Below are 23,169 nucleotides of genomic sequence, written 5' to 3'. Positions count from 1 at the left end.
CTTCCTTCCCTCCCTCCCTCCTTCCTTCCTTCCTTCCTTCCTCTCTTTCTTTCTCTCTCTCTCTCTCTCTCTCTCTCTCTCACACACACACACACACATACACACACACACACACGGTCCCAGGGAATGGTGTTCTATCTCAAGATGTTCTGTAAAGCCCTCTTGACTAGTAGAATTCTGACTGCATTGTGGCCTTTATCTAACAGAGCAGTATAAGGTCTAAATGAGCTTGTTTTAAATATAACACTCAAAATTTCACAAAGTGGAACTTCTAATTTGTGAATATTTGAAAGGAAGGGAAATAACCTGGTATCCGTCACCTTTATCTTTCAAGCTTCAAATTTTCCAAGACAAAAAAGGGGGTGTGGACAACCCCCCAAGACACTGTCTCTCTTCTATTTGCTCCTAATTGATTCATAAGAATAATAGAATTCCCCTGTGTTCCTAGAATGCCACTGGGATTATATTTTTATTCTGAGAAAGAGATGGGAATCAGTTTACAAGTTCTAAAATTACCAGGGAATATTGAAGATGCCACTGTTTTGAACTTCCCTCCTTTATTTCTTAAGGGTAGAAGTTAGATTACATTCTTTCACATACTTGAAAGAGACACAATAACCCAAGCAAATCTCTCCTCTCTACTAGCAAATCCCACCCTGTACCACTACTCTTGAACAGAAACTGTGTTTCTGTGGCTTGCAGCAACTCTGTGTATAATTATTGCTAGCCATACTGGCATAACAGTGGCTTTAGAGATAACTCCTATAGCTCACTATCCCAATTTAATTGCTTAGGGGACATGAAAATCCATGCCAGACATGGTGTCACACATTGTGAATGTGTCCAGTGGGCTCTGATCCTGGAAGTATTGGGTGATGGAGGGACAACAAGGTTTGAAGTGTGTAGTCAGAATTGGTCTGTGGAAAAATTTCTTCCAAATTTACATCTTATATATGAAATAAACTAGATAGGAGTTTTCTTAAACCTGATAACAATCCCTAAAAAGTTAGGCAACATTAAGACTGAAACTTTTCTAATCTACCAATAATAAAAAACAAATTTTGAAGAAACATGCTAGAGGAAGGACAGTAATTTTTCTGTTCTCCCTAAGGAAGTGATATTAATGAAATTATTATTAAGTGAAGAGGCAATCAAAGAATACACACCCAGAAAGCACAGGGGGAAAGTATTATAAAGGTGTGTCAGGCAGTTAATTAAACTGTTGCTGTTTTTCAAATTTTATGATATTTAAGACATTTATCAGTTTTTAAGCTTTGCAATTTTTTTGTAATTTCTTTTTTTCATTATAAATAAGTATTCACTTTCAGATCTAATTTTGTATTTGTAATTTGATATTCTTTATCCCTAAAAGGACTGTCCAAATTGTGTAAGTTTCTGGCCCTTGAAAACCTTGATTAACTCTGCATAGGAGCTTTTAAATATTTAGGAATAGGATAGAGTTTTTCCTTTTGGTTAAGACTAACAGTAACACAGCCAAATGGGTTCGTGACTTACTAAGTCTGGAATCTGACCTCTGCAATGGAATTGGTAACTCTGGGGTGTCAGAACTGAGAACAGTGAACGGCATGTAGATTTATCACCAACAACTCTGCAGGAAGGAAATCTGGGTGGAATTTGGCACTGAGTATGAATTTCTGTTCCAGAAAAGAAATCTTCTGCAAAGAAGGTCTGCTGAAATGCCCTGGTGGAGCTTTTATCTAATTTAAAAAGGAAAGACTTTGAGGCTTTTCAGAAAAGTGTGGAACACTGGATTTGAGGTATCTAGGTTCAGTTCACCTAGACTTGGTTCCCGCACTATAAAGGAAAAGTTAAGATAAGCTTGACACAGTGGATGCCGATGACAGTACTCTCCTATCTAACTGCCCCTTCCTATCCTCTGTCAGTGACTGGACTGGGTTGATGGATATTATGGGAGATCCTATGAACAATGGGCCCAGCGACCCCTGACATGATCTAATAACAGTTTATCTCCCTCAAAAGAGCAGATGAGATGAATGCACTGGGCTCATCGTTCTCACTTTTTTTTTTGCTGTACGCGGGCCTCTCACTGCTGCGGCCTCTCCCGTTGCGGAGCGCAGGCTCCGGACGCGCAGTCTCCGGACGCGCAGGCTCAGCGGCCGTGGCTCACGGGCCCAGCTGCTCCACGGCATATGGGATCTTCCTGGACCGGGGCACGAACCCGTGTCCCCTTCATTGGCAGGCGGACTCTCAACCACTGCGCCACCAGGGAAGCCCCCGGGCTCATCATTCTTAAGCAATTTATGCCGAAGTCACTGACTCTTCCCTGAAGAAGAGTTTATACGTGTGTATCTCTGTTTAACCCATTTACGAGTAATACAGCTTGCTTGCTGTTTTTGGTGTGTATGCCCTGTTAGAAGATTTGTCATCTTATATCCCAAATGAAGCAAAAGAAAGTTGTAATTGTATTTCACGATGGGCCTACAATTTGGCTCCAGGGGCAGTAATACAAAATGGTGAGAACAAACCCCCTGTTTGCCAGACTGGCCACCCAGTGGTCCCCCTGGGAAGGAATCACAGCTTGCAGGAAAATCCCTTCTGTCCTCTCTGATCTCCCAATCCTAAAATGGTCTGAGACTAAGTACAGTTCACATGATAGAAGACTCCTTTCTTTAAGCTGGACTCGGGGTGGGTAATAACTGGGTATTACTTAGCACCACATTTGATAGGGAATTTGAAAGTATCTGGAAGCCTTTAAACAGTCTCTCCTCTGTCTGATGTCCTGGAATTTCTGCTTCATTGTGATCAAAGGAATCAGAGTATAGTACACAGAAGTGCACCATGCCTGATTTCCGCAGTTCTGACAGCAGCGGGTCACAGTCTGAATTGTTTATTTGGCTGTCCAGGCTTCTTTGTGACTTAGCGATGAAGTCTATTACCCAGAATAATGATGCATTCTGCAGGAGAAAATGACAGTAGGATTATGGCTGCAAGACAGAAAGGATGATGGCAGGTTTGACTCCAGTTTGTTTAAACAAAGGCATTTCCCAGAGAATATGAAGTATTCCTGATGATGTGAATTCTGTGAGATTGTTGTCTTTCTTTACGTTTTTTCATTATCATTGCTGGGTCTAGTGAACTTGAAGAATCGAGTAATCTGTCACAGCCATGCATACACATTGACAGGCATGTGCAGGTGGTTTAACAAAGCAAACAGTCCCGTTTATATCAGACAGTATTCTTGATGCTGGTTTGAGGCTAGCTCTGAATGTGTGGTTTTGGAAGGAAGCTGCGTTTCTGGGGAAGAAAGACTACCCTCCCCCAGTTTTACCCAGAACTCATCATCAAGTAATCAAAAGGAAGAAAAGTCAAGGGTTGTCGACTTCTCTTGATGTCCATTCCCTTCTATCTGAATAGAGATCCTAAAGTAACAGGCTGACATGCTTCTCCTGGGAGAAATTTCTGCCTTGGTTCTCCTACCTCCTACCCCTGGGCACTCCCACCCAAACCTCCCTGAACCCACAGTTCACTCTTTCGTAATGAGACTGTGAATTGTGCTAGCTTTGCCTTGCGATCATAAACTCAGATGTGCGTTCATCTGATTTTACGTATTTCATGACTTCTTTCTGACAGTGTTAGGTTCTGCTTTTCTCTGTGGCTGGTAAAGGTAACTGTCCTTTCATCCTCTCCAAAAGAGGCACCAAAGGTAAAAGTCTACGGCACTCCCCCCATTTGGTCGTTGTCTCTCTCTCACTTTAGCGATCGCCATCGCCATGGGGCCTGGTGCTTGGCCAGGCCTATGAAGAGACACCCCCTACTCTGTTCTCATCTTGCTGTACCTTTTTCTATGTCAGTCTTGATCTGCTCCTCAAGATCCTCTGGGGACACATAGAAGTCCTCTTCTGGCATCGATGACTTAGGCCGGCAGCGTCCACAGCAGCAGTTGCAACAGCAGCAGAGACAGCAGCAGAAATAGCAGCCGGTCAAGAGGCCAATGATGACAAACAAAGTCTAGGGGAACCAGAGGCAAAGCAAAACAGGGGTGAGGGGTAGTGGGGTGTAGGAGACCCCAGAAATCAAGTGTGGACCCATGGACCTCCAGAGACCTGAAGGCATCACAATTCACCCCAGAGACCACATGTTCACCCTCATCCTTATTCCATGGAGGACTATCTTTTTAGTTTCCTTGGAAACAAATGCCTCACAAAGTTTCGCCTAACAAGTTAACCCAGGAACAAGTGACTTGCAGCCAAATAATGAAGTATGACATTTTCTTCTTTATTCTTAAGCCATGGTGATCATTATTAAGAGCAGAGCAAACAAACAAACCAACAAACATAACCTCTACAGGTCACATGGGCTAACCAAGGGCACTGAGTCATTCTCAGCAAGAAGAGCTAGGGATAGCCAGTCCTGACACCACCGCATTCCTCTCAGTCACCATGTCCTGCAGTCTCTCTCCTCACCATCTCTGCCCCCTCCCCATTGCCTCTCTCTTGATTGGTAGGGCTTTAGAATGGATCCCCTTATCTCTGCTCTGGACACTTCAGTAGCCTCCTAACTGACCTACCTGCTTCCCCTCTTGCCTCTAGCCCACTCTGCACATTGCTGCTGGAGGTTTCTGACATGTTCTCTTGAACCCATGCAGCGACTCTCCTGCCTCTTAGAAAAGGCTGGAGCTCCTTATTAATGGTCATCTGGCCTCTTCCAGTGCCTTCCCTGCACCAGCATGGCCCTGTTCCTGCCATCCTTGCAGAGCTTTGCTCTCCCTATGGAACCATCTGCCTAGACACCCACTGTCCCATTCCCTAGTCATCTAGAAAATACCCCCTCCGTGTTTAAGATTATCTCAAAGATCCTCTGTCTGACATCTTTCCTGATTCCCATGTCCTCCAGAACAATTACTCCCTCCTTTGTGCCCCAACTGCATGCCATACAAATGTCCACCATAGTCTTATTTTGTTGACACTTTAAGACAGTGATGAGTTTATAATTCTGTCTCAGACTGTGAACTTCTTCAAGGCTAAACTATATGTTAGTTGTCTTTCAATCCCTCCTCTACCTAAGGATTTAGTGCCTGGAGTGTGGTAGACAGGAAATGCCTACTGAATTAATGAAGGTATGAATTGATTAGTAGATAAACAAATGATTTGTTCCTCCTAGTGAACAGCACCAGGATTTCCCCACGAGCATATAAAAGGTTTCCTCACTAAGTTTGCCATAGCTAAAGATTAAAAGATTAAACTCTCCCAATCCAATTTGAAGTGAAAACAGTCCCATTTTTGTTAACTGTGCAAAATATGTTTATGATTTTATTAAAAGTATGTAATTTGAAATAGAAAGTGATTTTATACACCCTCACACCTATAATCTTTTTGCTATGGATTCTCTACATCTTCAGAGTCATACATTTCTTAAATTACTCTGAAAAGTATAAAAACACTTCCTCCTCACCAACTGCCTCTAAGACCCTCCTGTGCAGTGTTCCTGAGCCAGTGCCCCAACATGCACCCCCTTTTTTTTAACCTACTTTTGACCTTTTTTGCTTTCACTATTCCATTCCATATTTTTTCTCCTCTCTGAAAATTTCCTTTGATACATGTATTGTTTTGTTCTTTAGTTATTCCAACTAGATTATTTGCCTGTTGCAGAAATAACCTTGCCTTATCCTTGCAGTGCTTAGTGCAGTACAAGGCATAAGTAGGTGTCCATTGTTTTTAAAATATTTTCAAATTGGTACACTGATTCATACATGTAATGCATGCTTAATACATGGTCACTATGTGCCAGGCCACTCTAAAGGGCACGGGGCAGTTAGGCTTTGGCACAAGCAGAAGGGGAAGGTAGATTTCTTTGTAGCCTTATTTTTAAAGAGCCACATCAGGAATTATTTTATGTATATCTCTTACACTACTGAACAGCTTCTGCTTGTCTATATGAATTTTGATCAATTTTGTCAACTTCCTGGGCAAGGAAATCTATTCTCCTTTTTATGCAGGTAGGCCCCAATGTGCAGTCAGGTGCTAGTGTGTGAATTATCTAGAACTCCAGATGTACCTTCCCATGGAAATAGTGTCATACCTGGGGGTTAGTTTCCCACAGAAGCCTGTATTTTACATAAACATTCAAACTATCATCATAAATGACATTGACAGTATGTACACTCTCATTCTAAGTTCCACATCCTCTAGGCAGAAACTTGTCTCCCTCCCAAGTCTTGAGTGATAAAAAAAAGGTTTCAGTGGGATTCCCAGTTATCCCCAAGAAAAGGAATTCTGAGGACTGCAGAAGGCAAATGAGGCTTTAGGCTGCAGACTCTCTCTCCCCATGCCTATGAACAAAAACATATTCTCTCTCGTCCTGCGTATATAAAACTATTCAATTTAGCAAGATTTATTTTAGCGGAAGAAAGTAGCAGAGTACTACTGAACATGACATCTGCCTCTGGAGATCTGCTGTTTCTTTATTAATTACAACTCATATGAATGTGAGTTCATCTGATTTCACAAAATGTGTGAACTGTGAACTTACTACATGTATGTGAACTGTCCAAAAAAGATGCAGATGGACCATATGTATGATTTATATGTAAATATACTTTTATCAGAAGATAAGGATATTAATACTCATAAACAAATATAAAACTATCACCAAGCATGCATATACTAGGGATTCTTAGGAAATCCCACAAAATTTACTGTCAAAAGTCAATTCCGGTCGCACTAAGTCCTTAAAAATCTTGACTTTTTCTTGACTAGATATCCTTTTTCTCTCTCTCTCTTCCTCTCTCTCGCCAACTCAGTGTGCTGCCCTATTTAATTCTTACCTTTTTCCCCTCGTTTCCTTCTCCACTACTTCCCAGCAGGCTCCATGTGAACCTATGACCTAATTACCATGTATTCTCCGCAGTATTGTGTTTGCTGATGTAGCCTATGCTATAGATAGGAAAGTACATGGCTAAATTTGTCCCATAATAATTTTTAAACAGTTGTCACACTAATAAATTATTTTAGGTTTTCAGCAATGAGTCAGTTCTTAATTTGTCATTATGGGGGTAGGGAGGGCAGTCAGAATTAACCTGAAGCTTCAAATTCAAATCTAATTAATGTCTAGAAGTATTTTAAGCCATGCTGTATTTTATAATTAGTTGGTGAGCTAAAGCAAAAACGATCCTTAAATAACAGCTCCTTTTATCTGTAAGAGTTTAGTAATATAGCAAGTTTAGACTTTCTTTGAGATGGAGTCTAAAAGAGTGAATAATATCATGATCTTCTAAGAAATTGTTTTCAAGAGAAACAAAGCATCCAATTCACCTTTGCCCACCAGCTTGACAGCATGAAGTAGGTATTAACATTTTCCTCTCCAAATTGCTCGGCCACATAGAGTCCCAGTGATCCGTACTTGTCGTATATGTTTCTTTTTGACGTGTCAGTTAGTATTGTGTGGGCGTTGTTGATTTCTTTAAACCTCTCAGCAGCACCTGCATCATCTGGATTCTTGTCTGGATGGTGTTTCAAGGCCAATTTTCTTTTAAAATTTAAAAAAAAAGTGAGGAAAAGTGTTACTTGACAGGTATTACAACGACATTTTAGAAGGGCATTATTCATTTGTACATCTTTTATACATGTAAATACCATGAAATGTTACATTTCATCATAATGTTGATTCAACTAAGCAAGTTTCCATTAAATGTTGCCTCGTGTTTCTAATGTGCAGGCACCACAGTATTGTTTCTCCCCTCATATCCTCAAAGGAATTCTCAATAGCTGCATAGCTGTTGAGTCTTAGACATTTTGCCATTGGCAAATATGTGAAGTTTATTTTTACCTGGAAGCTCATCAGTAGCCCACCTCAACATGCACAGGCTTTTAAGAGTTCCGGCAATAGGACCAGTTTATACCACAATTTCATCTAGAACTGGAAGACTTTTCCAGAATTAACAAAACTTCACACCACATATTCTAAAAGTTAAAACTCAACTGTCAAAAAAGAAATCTCTGATTTATACACCCTTGAATAAATATTATGACCCTTTCACAATTTTTTTTACAAATCCTAACTCCCTTTTGTTTTTATGGACAAATACCATGACTTACCTTGTATTCAAATGTGTATTTGACCTCTTTTCAAATAGGTCTTCCCATTTCAAATAATCTGTAGAAATTTACTTGTGAGTACAAGGCCCTCTCTCCTCTGTGGATCATAAAGCAATTCCGTAAGGCTATGCGTGTGTGTTGTGTTGCATTGTGTGTGTATTGGGGGCAGAGGGGTGATTTGTGAGTGTTCTTTATTCTTCAGTTATAATCAAGTATTAAAAATGTAAAATGGGGCTTCCCTGGTGGCGCAGTGGTTGAGAGTCCGCCTGCCGATGCAGGGGACACGGGTTCGTGCCCCGGTCCGGGAAGATCCCGCATGCCACGGAGCGGCTGGGCCCGTGAGCCATGGCCGCTGAGCCTGCGCGTCCGGAGCCTGTGCTCCGCAACGGGAGCGGCCACAACAGTGAGAGGCCTGCGTACCGCAAAAACAAACAAACAAAAAAAACTTTTATAATGTTTACTACATGCCAGGACTATTGTAAGCCTGTTATAAATATATTAATTCATTAATCTTCACTGCAGCTCTATGAGACTGGTATTATAATAATCCCATTTTACAGTTAGGAAATTTAGCCACTGAGAGGTTAAGTAATTTGTCCAACATCATACAGCTAATAATTAGAACCAGGCTTTGAACACAGGCAATCTGACCCTGAGCATTATGCTGCCTCCTACATATTTTTGAATTAGAAAAGTAAGACATTGCAAGGACTTTGGCTTTTGGTCTAGGTGATGTGGGAAGCTCCTGGAGTGTTTTGAGAAGAAAAGTGGTATGATCTGATTTTAGTTTAGAAGGATCACTCAGTCTTGGAGAGGACAAAGGCAAAAGCAGGAGACTCTTTTAGGGGAAGTTCATGGTGGTTTGGACCAGTGTGGTAGTGGATGATTAGTTGGAAGTGGTTGGATTCTGGTACACTTTGAGGGCTAGCTGATGGATTGGTTGTGGGATGTGAAAGAAAAAGAGGAATGAGGGGTGGCACCGAAGTTTTGGCTTGAGCAACTGGAATTTTGGAGTTACTATTTAAAGAGTTGGCAAGAGATTTTTTTTTGGTAGTAGGAAATGATTTGCTAGGATTCACAGTTCTATTTTGAACACCTGTGAGATGCATATGAGACTTACAAGTGTGACGGAGGTAGAGAGATATATGAGCCTGAGTTCAAATGAGAGTTACTCTGGGAGATGTACATTTGGGAGTTCTCAGCAGGTAGATGGTATTTACAGCCATGGAACTGGAAAAGATTCCCAAGTGAGTTAGATCCAACATAAGTCCAAGGGCTGAGCTTTGGGAAGGAAGAACTACAGAGGAGATGAAGAAAGAAAGACCAGTGATGCAGAAGGAAAAATCTGGAGAATATGGGGTGATGGGATCCAAGTGAATAAAGTATTTCAAGGAAGAGGGTGGTCACCTGTGTCAAGTACTATTGACAGGTCATGTACAATGACAACTAAGAAGTGATCACTGGGTTTAGTGTTACAGAAATCTTTGGTGACCTTGACATGTGCACACACATACACACATAACACGTATACACATGCATATATGCACATACACAGACAATTGTATATATGTCTTTATATAGGGAAAATAAAGCATAACAATAAGTAGAAATAAAGAGAAAAATGAAAGGTTATAACCATGCTTAACTGTGATTATAGCTGAGATTATAGGTGATTCTTTGTTTATTCTTGTTATAAAAAAAATATACATACTACTTGTGCAGTTTCCTTCCCTAAGTATTTTTAAGCTCCAGTTAAAAATTTTATGCTCCTTTAATAACTGAAAGTTTAGAGTTTGTTCCCTTAAATGACCCACTACCAAATTAGAGGGGGGGAGGAAGGAAGAAAGAAGTCCTCAAACTTTAATAATACAACAATCATTATCAGAAAGTCTCAAGTGGATTCTTTAAGCACATTAATTTTAATGGCTCAATATTCCTGGAATTCTCACTCTGTGCCCTGGAATACAATTGCAGCATTTTCCCCTACCAGTTCCAGAGATCATGTCCGGGCCAACCAAATGCAGAGGCTCTTACTTCTGCCCTGAAAGAAAAAAATCCCTGGAAAATGCCTCTTTACATATATTTCTTTATTTCTAGGGTTCAGTTGTAGACCGATGCACACACTACCCAAGACCTATCCGGAGAAACGTGTCATTTTAAGCTGCTTGGATCTTTGTCAGCTTTCAAGGGCAGACGCACTCAACTATTTATCACATTCCTCTAACAATGGAGCTGGCAAATTCAGAGGGCTGGAGCATCTCCATTTGTAACAAATCCAATTCCTGGTAATCAGCAGCGCTCTGACTCCTCATGGCAGATGCTCTTGGCCCTGAGGAATCCTCAGGAAGTGTGGCTAGCAGAGGCAGCTGCCAAAGTTACACAATTGCTCAAGGAGGTAGTTGATCGATGACTCACCCCCTTGGTGGTGTCTGTACGGCAGGAAAACACGTATGGAATTTAGGGTGAAAGGAGAGTTGCTTGGAGTACATTTAAATATAACATTGCCTATTCACTTTAAAGATCTTCCTTATAATTTCTCATTTTATACTTAAAAGTGATGCAATGTTCAACCAGAACATGAGCCTTTAATTCCAAATCTCTCTATACTCTTAGTCACTGTTAATCTGGTATGGCTATAACTAATATTAGAAATAGCATCAATACCTGTAATTTCCACTTCAAAATCCAATAACAGCCTTCAACTGAGTGGCAGATAGGATCAACGTGGATTTATAGTTGCAACTACCAAAGGCTCCTAAGATCTACCTATTTTGAGGCAGTGGAATAATTCTAAGAATTGTAATGCCCAATTCTCTTTCTCACACCATCTAACACTCAGGTGAGATCTACCTACTATTCTCTACCAGTCTGTGAATCACCTAAGACCCAGTTCTGACCATGTTGCCCCAGCTCAAGACCAAATCTGTCTCCATGGGGTTGGAATGTCAGAGGAGACCTTCTTGTTTGGAAAGGCTGGCCCTGAACCTCAGGGAACTAAGTTCCATCATGACATAGCTGTATCTATAGCTGCCTTTCCCCACTCAACACATTTTTAGCTGCCTTCTCCAATTACCTTTTGTTGTTTCCTATTTCAAAGATTTCCCCATTGCTGTGTGACTTTCTGCTAAACTCCCTCAGCCACAAAGTTTATTGCCCCTCCCATGTCCCAGAAGAAAGCTACCTGCTACCTAAAATGAAAGAGTAGAAGAGGGAGGGTGAGGCACTGGTTTCTTCCTATATGCTAGGACCGTTAAAAGTGCCCTCATGGCAGAGGCAGCATCATCAACAGCAAAGGTAGCAAAAAGAAAAAAGAAAAAAATCTGAGCTCATATTACATATAGACTATTATTTCTAGGAAAAAAAACTGACTATAATGGGAAGAAGACTGGTGGTAGATAGGAAAATAAACTGCTATAAACCAGAGTTTTCAGGTGAAAACAAACCCTAGACTAGTAACCCTACGTGTTTGGCAAGTATTGCAACTATGGAACTTAATAGTATGTCTTCATAGTAGAAGTTCAGTGGAACTCTTGTGCCCTCTTGGACTCAGGCAACACCCAAGTGAAAGTATAAGAAACCGGTATATGAGTTCCAATGCACATCTCCCTGACATTTAGTATTGACAGACATTTTAATGTTTGACCGTCTGGTAGCTTGTGTGTGTGCATGTGTGTGTGTGTATGTGTGTGTGTGTGTGTATGTATATCCCTTTGTGGTTTAATTTGTATTCTAATTACTAATGAGGCTGATATATATGTCATTTGGATATCCTCTATTTAAGTGTATGTTGGTCTTTCACCAGTTTTTAGTTTCATGTTTAAAATGAATTTGTAGGATTTAAAATATAGTATTCTATATATGAATTCTTTGTCAGTTTATGTATTGCATATGTATTCTCTGTTTCTAAGGCTTTTTTGTTGTTGTTAGTTTCCTTATGGAAGCTTTTGGAGAACAGAAATTCTTTTTTTAACTGTTTTTTTAAAAATTTATTGGAATATAGTTGATTTACAAAGTTGTGTTAGTTTCAGGTGTACAGCAAAGTGATTCAGTTATACACATACATATATTCATTCTTTTTCAGATTATTTTCTCATATAGGTTATCACAGAATACTGAGTAGAATTCCTTGTGCTATACAGTAGATCCTTGCTGGTTATCTACCTTATATGCAGTAGTGTGTGTATGTTAATCCCAAGCTCCTGATTTATCCCTCCCCCCTATGTTTCCCCTTTGGTAACCATAAGTTTGTTTTCAATATTGGTAGGTCTGTTTCTGTTTTGTAAATAAGTTCATTTGTATCATTTTTTAAATTAGATTCCACATATGAGTGATACCTTATATTTGTCTTTTTCTGTCTGACTTCACTTAGCATGATAATCTCAAGGTCCATCCATGTTGCTGCAAATGGCATTATTTCTTTCTTTTTTATGGCTGAGTAATATTCCATTGTATATATATGTACCACATCTTCTTTATCCATTCCTCTGTCGATGGACATTTAGGTTGCTTCAATGTCCTGGCTATTGCAGATAGTGCTGCAATGAACTTTGGGGTGCATGTATCTTTTCAAATTATGGTTTTCTCTGGATATATGCCCAGCAGTGGGATTGCTGGATCATAGGTGGCCCTATTTTTAGTTTTTTAAGGAACATCCATACTGTTCTGCATAATGGTTGTACCAATTTATGTTCCCACCAACAGTGTAGGAGGGTTCCCTTTTCTCCACACCTTTTCCAGCATTTATTATTTGTAGACTTTTTGATGATGGCCATTCTGACCGGTGTGAGGTGATACTTCATTGTAGTTTTGATTTGCATTTCTCTGATAATTAGCGATGTCGAGCATCTTTTTATGTGCTTTTGGCCATCTGTATGTCCAGAAATTCTTAATTTTAATTAGTTTAATTAATCAATCTTTTCCTGAATTAGGGAAGATATTGTCTTATAAACTCTTTAAAATCTTTATAGATTTGCCTTTCACATAGAAGTCAATGACCCATTTGTAGTTGATTTTTTAATGCGGTAGAAAGTAAGCATATAATTTCATTTTTAAAATATGGATATCCGGGCTTCCCTGGTGGCGCAGTGGTTGAGAGTCCGCCTGCCGATGCAGGGGACACGGGTTCGTGCCCTGGTCCGGGAAGATCCCACATGTCGCGGAGCGGCTGGGCCCGTGAGCCATGGCCGCTGAGCCTGCGCGTCCGGAGCCTGTGCTCCACAACGGGAGAGGCCACAACAGTGATGAGGCCCGCGTACCGCAAAAAAAAAAAAAATAAATAAATAAAATAAAATAAAATAAAATAAAATATGGATATCCAATTATCCTAGCATCATTTATTAAAAAGATAAAATCCTTTCCCTGTATTTTTTTTTTTTGTGGTACGCGGACCTCTCACTGTTGTGGCCTCTCCCGTTGCGGAGCACAGGCTCCGGACGCACAGGCTCAGCAGCCATGGGTCACGGGCCCAGCTGCTCCGCGGCATGTGGGATCTTCCCGGACCGGGGCACGAACCCGTGTCCCCTGCGTCGGCAGGCGGATTCTCAACCACTGCGCCACCAGGGAAGCCCCTGCTTTCCCTGTATTTTAAATAGGATCTCTGTTCTGCTCCATTGGTCTATTTGGCTACTTCTGGGCTAATAAAGTCTTGAATATTATACCTTTAAAATGTCTTAGTATCTTAAAGAGCAAGTTCTTCCATATTGTTGTTCTTCAGGAGTTCTGTGGCTGTTCTAGGCCCTCTGTATTTCCACATACATTATAGAATTAGTTTGTTAGTTTACACACACACACAGACACACAGACACACACAGACACACACACACTCTCTCTCTCTCTCTACTGGGATTTTTATTACAATTGCATTTGACTCTATAGATTAATTTTGTATGGTATGTCTACTTATTTAGAACTCAAAGTTTATCGTTTTACCATTTAGGTTCTGCATATATTTTATTAGCTTTATTTCTAGGAACTTATTTTTGTGTGGTTTTGATATTAAAATATTTTTCTTAATTTATTGCAGATGTAAAAGATTTTTATATATTGATTTTTTTTATCCTACAAACTTAAGCTCATGTATTAATTTTAATAAATTATAGGTTCTTTTGCATTTTCTACATATACAATCATATAATCTGCAAATAATGAATTTTTTTTCATTTCAATTCTTATATCATTTTATGTTTTTCCTTATTGTCCTGGCTAAGACCTCCAGTATGATGTCAAGTAAGAGTGACTAAAGCAGACATTCTTCTTTCCTTCTTCTTTTACTAATTCACTAAGAATGAATGAATATTGAATTTTAATCAAATGTTTTTAATGCATCTGTTGAGAAGATACATTTTTTCTTTGTTAATCTGTTAATGTGATTGATTTCTTAGTGTTAAATGACACTTGTGTTCCTGGGATAAACTCAACTTAATTATGTATTATTTTACTTATTGCTGGACTCAGTTTTCTAATATGTGCATTTAATTCTGTAAATTTCCCTCTAAGTACTACTTTAACTACATTCCACAAGTTTTAATATGAAACATTCAGTTTTAGGTATTTTCTAATTTTAATTGTGGTTTATTTTACCCAGGAGTTATTTTAAATTGTGCCTCTGAATTTTCAAACATTTGGGGATTTTCTAGCCATCTTTTTGTTTTTGCTCTCACTACAGTGCAGCTTGATTGCACTGCAGTGAGAGAACATATTCTATATGATTTAAATCCTTCAAAATTTGAGATTTGCTTTATGGCTCATTATATGTTCAGTTTTTATACATGTTCCATGTGTACTTTAAAGAATGTGTATTCTGTACCTGTTGGGTGCTTTGTTCATATATAAGAACAATAAATTTTCTTTGCTAAATTTTTTTGTTCAAATCTTCTGTATTCTTTGCCATTTTATTGTTCTACAAGCAAGGTATGTTAAAATCTCCCACTATTACTGTAGGTTTGTGTATTTCTCCTTATAGTTCTGTCACTTTTTGCTTTCTGTAGTTTAGGCCATGTTCTTCAGAAGTATACAAATTCACAACTGTTATATATTCCTGGTGAATTGAACTTTTATCATTATGAAATACACCTCTTTTTGCTAGTAATACTTTTCGTCTTTACTTTGATATTAATAAAGCTACACCAGCTTTCTTTGGGTAGGCTTATACATAGACTATATTATTCTCTCCTTTTATTTTCAAATTTTCTGTATCCTTATATATTAGATGTGTCTTTTGTAAACATATAGTTTTGGATTATTTTATTCACAGTGACAATCTTTTTCTTTTAATTGAAGCATTTAGTCTATGTTTACTCTTAATCTAATTGTTGATTTATTACAGGTTAAATCTACCGCTTCATTATATTCTTCTGTCCCATCTAAAGTATTTTTCTTTTCCTCTCCTTTCTTGCCTTCTGTTAGATTGATTATTTTTCATTATCATACTTTTTTCCCCCTCTGTTGCTTTGGAAAATGCACAATCTTTTATTATTCCTTTTGGGGTTCCCCTAGAAATTAGAAAATCCCTGACTTATCAAAGTCTAAAGTCAATGTACTTTTGTCTTTCTCCAAGACAATATAAAAATCTTAGAACACTAACACTATTACTGTCTTCCCAACTTGTGTTGTTGGTAGCATGTACTTTAATTCTGTAAATCTTTTAAGCCCTCAAAAAATATTATTTAATACAATTAGTATATAACTGTCCCTCAGTATCCATGGGAAATTGGTTCTAGTATCCTCTGTGGATACCCAGATACGTAGATGCTCAAGTCTGATAGCTGGCCCTCCATATCTGTGGTTCCACATCTGAAGATTCAACCAATCATGGATTGTGTAATACTGTGGTATTGGGGGAAAAAAATCCACATATAAGTGGACCCGTGCAGTTCAAACTCCTGTTGTTCAAGGGTCAACCGTATGATGATATTTCATACAATTAGTATTTGTGTACATTTCCTCACATATTTTCCAATTTTGTTGCCATTAGTTATTTCCTGCATCACTGACCATACATCTGGGATCATTTTCCTTCTGTCTATGAACACTCTTTAGTATCTCTGTTAGTGTAGATCTGCTGATGATTAATTCTTACGGTTTTTGTTTAGCTTAAAAATGTCTTTATTTCACCTTCATTTTTGAAGAGTATTTTCCCTGGTTTTAACATTGTAGGCTATCAGTTATTTTCTTTCATCCGTTTTCTTTCATCCAGATTTCAGTTCATTGTCTTCTGGATTTCATTATCTCTTGAAAAACTCTGCTGTAAGTCTAATTTTTGTTCTTTTCCATAGGGGCTTTCCATCTTTGGTTTTCAGCAGTTCTTCTGTGATGTGCTTAAATATAGACTTTTATTTCTTCTGGTTGGCTTTTACTGGGCTTCTGGTATATATGGATTGATATCATTCATGAACCTGGAAAATTCACATACATTATGTTTTCAAATAGCTTTCCCCTTATCCTCTGTCTACGCTTCTTTTCAGACTCCAGTTGCACTTATCTAAGACCTTCTTAATAGATCCTCTATGTATTTTATCTTATTGTTTTGTTTTTTGTCCTCTGTAATTCTTTCTGGTTATTTTCTTCTGGTCTGTTGTCCAGTCAGCTCTCTGACCTGTTAAACCTTGCCTTTGAATTCTTGAATTTCATTGTTGTATTTTTTTTTTAGTTGTATAATTTATGTTTATTTAAAACATTTGGAATGTCCCTTTTCATAATTTTGACTTCTCTGTGAAAATTCTCAATCTTGTATTTTATCTTCTTGATCATAGATGTTTTAATGTCTTTATCTGATAATTCTAATACCTGAGTTTTCTGAAGTTCTGTTTCCGTTGTCTCCTTTCAGCTGATTCTTGTTCTTATTGTCTTAACTTGTGTCCTTGATTATCTCTGGTATGACAGATATTTAAAACTTATAAAGAATAATCGGAGTACTAAGAAGATGTTATACCAGAGAGAATTTTTATGTCCTACTTTCAGATGTCTGGAGGCAGTTACAAAACTGGGATCATGTTAATCCAATATTAGGAATTGAGATTTTCTCAGTCACCCAGATGGCTCAAAGTTCAGTTACAGTCCGTACAAGGGTGGTGTTTCCATTATCTGTTTCTGTGTAACAAGCTACAGTAAAATTTAGTAGCTTAAACCAACAAGCAGTTTATTTATTTGCCTACCACGTTGTAATTGGGTAGGACTTTGTGGGGACAGTTTGTCTTTGCTCTGTTTGCCTTTGACTGGAACTGCTCAACTTGAGCTGAAGGATCTGCTTCCAAGATGCCTTCACTGACCTGCTGGTAAGTTGGTGCTGGCTGTGGCTGGAAGCGTAGCTAGGGCTGTTGGCTGGGCACTCTGTTCTCCTCCACGTGGCTTCTCCACGTGGCTAGGTGAGATGCCTCACAATGTGATGGTCTCAGGGTAGTCATATTTCTTAAATGTTGTCAAAAGTAGATTGCAAAAGTAGAAGCTGCTAGGCCTTTTTAAGATTTAGGTAAATCATCATTTCTGTCATATTCTGTTAGTTAAATCAGGTCAGAAAGCCAGCCCAAATTCTAGAAGACTAAACAGGATATGAATACCAGGAGATATGGTTTATGGAGGACTACCAAAGTAATTGTTAACCACAGATGGTTTACTTCCATTTTTGCCCTTTCTCCTGGGGTGCAGCACTTTGGAGTCTAAATAGAATTGCAGGATTTCCATTCTTATGGGGCCAGGGTCCTGGTTTTTTCCCCCTTCTCTGAAGGCTGAGTCCTGCTCAGCCTCTCAGCTTCTCTTCTCCCATATCATGACCTAGTAAGCAGCAATTCTTTACTCTCAAATGCTTTTAAGATGTACGTATATAAATATAATTTTCCTTTCAGTTTTTCTAGTTTTTAGCAGAAGGGAGAACTGGTACTTTACCTAGCCAGTGATAACCAGAAACTCCTGATTCAGAAGTTCCTGGTTATCTTTCATGTTTGTATTCTCTTCTTTCAACTATATGTTAATTTCACAAAGAGCTTTTTACCACTGTTATATGAATGAGCCAGAGAGTGCCTCTGTGTATTGACCCCTACATTGTTTATTTCTTTACTGCAGACTGAGACCCATTAGCTCAAAAGCCCGCCAGTGTCAAACTCAAATTTTCATACATTCAGTTATTTTTATTTTTTGACCACACCATGCGGCTTGTGGGATCTTAGTTCCCTGACCAGGAATTGAAACCAGGCCATCGGCAGTGAAAGAGCAGAGTCCTAACCACTGGACTGCCAGGGAATTCCCTCAGTTATTTTTCAAATAACCCAAACAAGCAGATGGCTAGCCATTCAGAGCCTGTCTGCTTTACATATCTGCAAGACTCACCCCACATCTGCTGGCCATTGGCAAGACAGAGCCTTATGGCTATAAGACTCCAAGCTGCTATGGCCCTTTGGGACTCTCTGACTCAGAGACTCTGCACTGTGCTCCCGAGTGACACCACCTAGGTACCTAAGCCCCCTTTCCAGCCTTCCTCTCACCTGGGTGTTCCCTTGACCTCCTGCCTTTTTGATGATAACCCCCATGCCGTAAGCCTGTGGATGGTGTCATGCTGTGAGGGACTTCCCCTCTCATGCAACCCTGTTCAAGCACCATCCAGTAAAGCCTGCTGTGTTGCTGGCTCTTACGGTCATGTCTTTTCCGTTGACCAGCCGCCAAATCTCTCAACCCCCCACAGCCATTTCGTACATTGGTACTGAGTACAGTTTCCCTCCTCAGAAGACACTTTAATACAGTAAGGTGCTGAGAAAAAGCTGGAATGAGAATGTAAGTGGGACTCAAGGAAGCAGGAGCCACTGGGCCAGGATTAGTGTAGAGTCAAGGGACAGAATAGCAAGGTCAGGGCACCATTTGACTTCACATTGCAAGTAATGATGCCAATACTACCCCTACTGTGTAATTATTTCTGAAACACCTGCTGCCATAATGCATGATTCAAGTACTTTGACTACCAAGGCTTCATCCAGGGTCCTCTGAAGGCCACATTACACAGTCCTGTGATTTCCTCACAAGTACAGATGGAATATCTGAGCAGCTCGCCCCAGAAATTGTTAAAGTTTTCTCTGGTTTTCTGGGATCCACAGTCACATTCAAGATACAAGACAGATTGCATGAGGTAAAGATGGGAACCATAACTGATGGTCTATTTCAGAGAACAGTCCTTTCTCTCATATAGAATGACATCGAGAGTCCAGTGCTGACCCCTAGTGGCAGTTGAGACAGTGATCCCATCGTGCTTCAATGATCCCTTGCCAGATTTTTTTTTTTTTTTTGCGGTACGCGGGCCTCTCGCTGTTGTGGCCTCTCCCGTTGCGGAGCGCAGGCTCCGGGCGCGCAGGCTCATCGGCCATGGCTCACGGGCCCAGCCGCTCCGCGGCATGTGGGATCTTCCCAGACCGGGGCACGAACCCGTGTCTCCTGCATCGGCAGGCGGACTCTCAACCACTGCGCCACCAGGGAAGCCCCCTTGCCAGATTTTTACTAGAATTTTTACTTCATGAGGCGTTATGCTTGTTTTTTATTTTTTTAATATGACTTAAAAATACTTAAACTTCTGAAAAGTTCAAATGCCAATTGATAGAGCTTTGTTTTAGGTCATTTTCTGATCACTACAATTCTTTTCTGTGGCTAATTTTAAGAGCAGCTCTTTACCCTCCCTAATAAAATAGGATAGACTATAATATTTGTGCAAACACGGTGGATAAAATGTGGCCAATATTAGAAGTATTTGTCTATACCAGTCATAAGAGTACTACTTTAGGGGATGGAGACCTGAAGTTCGGACACCAGCAGGCCTCTGACAGCCTTCAGCAGGCCACTAAGATTGTGTGCTATATTTAATCCTTTTCCCCACAGCCTACGGCTCACCCAGAATCTGAGAGCTGCATATAATACAAAATCTCAGTATCTGGCCCAGGTTCCCATCAAAAGTTTCTGTGCCTCTAACCTTATTACATTTCCTGGGGAAATTTTTACGTTCTTGTTTTTTCAAAGCCGGCAATCTCTGTTGAACTCTGAGCATCAAGGGATCGTAAGACCAGGATGTAGGAGAAATGGCTTTACAAACCTTGTCTCCTTCTTCCAACAGCAGCTCCAGCCACTGGTTCTTGTCAAAGCCCTCAGCAGGCACTTGCTCTCTGTAAGCCTTCCTCCTGCTGGCTTCCTAGCTCAGGCTCAGTAATAGTGTATCATGTCAACGCTACAAGCAGGTCCTGGTAATTACCTGTAGCAGGCCCAGCCACTGGCCCTTGTCGGGCTCCCAATGCTCACTTTCTTGTCCTCCCTAAACCCATTTTCCCCCCTAAACCAATATTTTAAAACTACCGGGATCTATTCTTCTAGCCTGTCAATTTCACTGACTCAATTTCCTTGACTATTTGGACTCAACCTCATGGTCGTACTGTAGGAGTGCTACTCAAACCAATTGATTCACTTCCTTAAAAGTTCTGATTTCCTGTCATACCTCCAAGGAGATGACACTACTTCCACTCCCATTTCTGGGAGAGCAGTATTGCCGGAGAAGATTGCAAAGCTATGCAAGTCAGGGGCAATAAAGACAAACAGCTTCCCCCCTCTCCACAAGAAACCTCATTTCCTACTTCAAACGGGGTTAACAGTTCATTAGAGGGCTTCCCTGGTGGCGCAGTGGTTGAGAGTCCGCCTGCCGATGCAGGGGACATGGGTTCGTGCCCCGGTCTGGGAAGATCCCACATGCCGCAGAGCGGCTGGGCCCGTGAGCCATGGCTGCTGAGCCTGCACGTCCAGAGCCTGTGCTCCACAACGGGAGAGGCCACAACAGTGAGAGGCCCACGTACTGCAAAAAAAAAAAAAAAAAAACCAAAAAAAAAAAAAGTTCATTAGAAAGAAACTCCTTCACACCCTTTTACTTCTGTACTTCTGCATAATTGCACTCATCTTTCCCTCCTCCTGTTATTTAAGGGAAGAAGACCCTCTCCTTTTTAAAATTAAATTTGCCAGTGTGTTCTAGACTCTATTTGTGCACTTTCCTAAATCCTGGTCCATCAGTCATCAATCTCTACCCCCAACTCCAGTATCTTCAATAATGTCTTCATTAGCTCCTTCTCCTCAGCAAGCAAACATGCTCATTGTTTGTTTGTTTGTTTTTATAAATTTATTTTATTTATTTACTTTTGGCTGTGTTGGGTCTTCGTTGCTGCGCGCGGGCTTTCTCTAGTTGCAGCGAGCGGGGGCTACTCTTCGTACAGGCTTCTCATTGCGGTGGCTTCTCTTGTTGCAGAGCACGGGCTCTAGGCATGTGGGCTTCAGTAGTTGTGGCTCGCGGGCTCTAGAGCGCAGGCTCAGTAGTCGTGGTGCATGGGCTTAGTTGCTCCGTGGCATGTGGGATCTTCCCGGACCAGGGCTCGAACCCGTGTCCCCTGCATTGGCAGGCAGATTCTTAACCACTGCGCCACCAGGGAAGCCCATGCTAATTGTTTTTTAAAAAGGGAAACTATTTTTTTTTTGTCCTCCCCTTCCCTTCAAATTATTGAAATGTTAATTATCTCCTGCTTCCCTTCCCCATACACTTCTTCAAAGTGTAGTTTACACAGGAAGGTTGCATTCTCAATATCCATTCACTCTTCAGCTCACTGTAATCTGACTTTTACTTCTAGGTCTCTGCTGAACTTGCTCTCCGTTCCACAACATCCTAACTGAAAAATGCAGTGGCCCATTTGCACCTTCATTCTACTTGGCCTTTCTGCAAGGTTTATTGGCCACTCCTTCTTTTCTCTTGGCTTCTAGGATGTTTTCCTGATTCTTCCCCTGCCCTGGCTGGGAGGCTAGGCAAGGTAGTACAAACATGTGGGTCCCTTAGGGCCAAGGTTGGCAGGAGTGTGTCTTATCCAAAGTGACCAGTGCACCAAAAGCAAGCGGTTATTCAAACACCGAGTAAGGATAGAGCAGACAAAGAACTGGGAAAGCAAGAGCAGGAACTGGAGTGTAGAGTGAACACATCAGAGACAGGATTTGGTTCACTCCCTACAAGCCAGAGGATGGCCACTTCTCATAAAAGGACCAAGAACAGAGTGGATAATCCGACTGTGTTACTACAGTCATCTATGCTTATCATTTCTCCTCTGCCCACCAGTTAAATCAGTGGTTTTCAACATCTGGTATTAAAAATCATCTGTGAAGGGGTGTTCTTTTTAAAAACTCACATGTCGTGTCATATATATGTCTTTCCTTTCTTTCTTTTTCTTTCTCTAGAACTTTTCTACATTGCAAACTGAAGCTTTGTATCTGTTAAACAACTAACCATTTCCTCCTTCCCTCAGTCCCTGGAAACCACAATTCTATGTTGTTTCTTTAAGTGTGACTACTTTAGATAGAAATTCGTTTTGTTTTGTTTAATGTATACGTGAATTGCTAGCTTCAAAGCTATTTAACACTTTATTAACAGCTTTGTTGGAATGCTATTATACTATTAATTATTTGATGCTTTTTTTTCCTATGGTAAATAGCTAAGCACATTGTACAATATTAATGGCAAAGCATTATACACATACAACATCAAGTTATGACAATTTGATCTCTATTAAAAACATTTATAGCCTATTCTTTTTGCTTTTTTTATTTTGTATTTTCCTCCAGGACTTATTTATTTTATAACTGGAAGTTTGTACCTTTTGACCAGCTTCACCCATTTCACTCAGCCCCAGCCTCCACCTCTGGCAACCAGCAGTCTGTTCTCTGTATCTATGAGTTTGGGGTTTTTTTAGTTTCTACGTATGAGTGAGATTACACATTATTTGTCTTTTTCTGAGTTTTTCACTTAGCATAATGCCCTCAAGGTCTATTCATGTTGTCAAAAATGGCAGGATTTCCTTCTTTTTATGGCTGAATAGTATTCCATTGAATATATATCACATTTTCTTTGTCCATTTATCCATTGATGGACACTTAGGTTGTTTCCATGTCTTGACCATTATAAATAGCGCTGCAGTTAACATGGGTACAGATATCTTTTCAAGTTAGTGTTTTTGTTTTCTTTAGATAAATACCAAGGAGTGGAATTGCATGGTAGTTCTATTTTTAATTTTAAGAATTTCCATACTGTTTTCCATAGTGGGTGCACCAA

At 40.1% G+C, this 23,169-nt stretch overlaps 2 protein-coding genes across 2 annotated transcripts in view; one reads left to right on the top strand and one right to left on the bottom strand.

Moving 5' to 3' along the window:
* LOC125961652 (ATP-dependent RNA helicase DDX3X-like) overlaps nucleotides 1–23,169 on the top strand; it is a 491,072-nt gene that overhangs the window by 383,045 nt on the left and 84,858 nt on the right. The window lies entirely within an intron of this gene.
* Nucleotides 1–23,169, bottom strand: part of DNAJC5B (DnaJ heat shock protein family (Hsp40) member C5 beta) — a 50,897-nt gene that overhangs the window by 12,121 nt on the left and 15,607 nt on the right. Inside the window, exons 2-3 of the mRNA XM_033437593.2 lie at nucleotides 7,293–7,506; nucleotides 3,819–3,990 (exon numbers count right to left, since the gene is read on the bottom strand). Coding sequence (XP_033293484.2) covers nucleotides 3,819–3,990; nucleotides 7,293–7,506 — 386 coding nt within the window. The remainder of the gene's footprint in view (nucleotides 1–3,818; nucleotides 3,991–7,292; nucleotides 7,507–23,169) is intronic.

The sequence above is a fragment of the Orcinus orca genome, chromosome 17 (genome assembly GCF_937001465.1).
Source record: "Orcinus orca chromosome 17, mOrcOrc1.1, whole genome shotgun sequence".
Lineage (NCBI taxonomy): Eukaryota > Metazoa > Chordata > Mammalia > Artiodactyla > Delphinidae > Orcinus > Orcinus orca.
The sequence above is the reverse complement of the archived record's forward strand: the minus strand, read 5'-3'. Positions and strand labels throughout refer to the sequence as shown.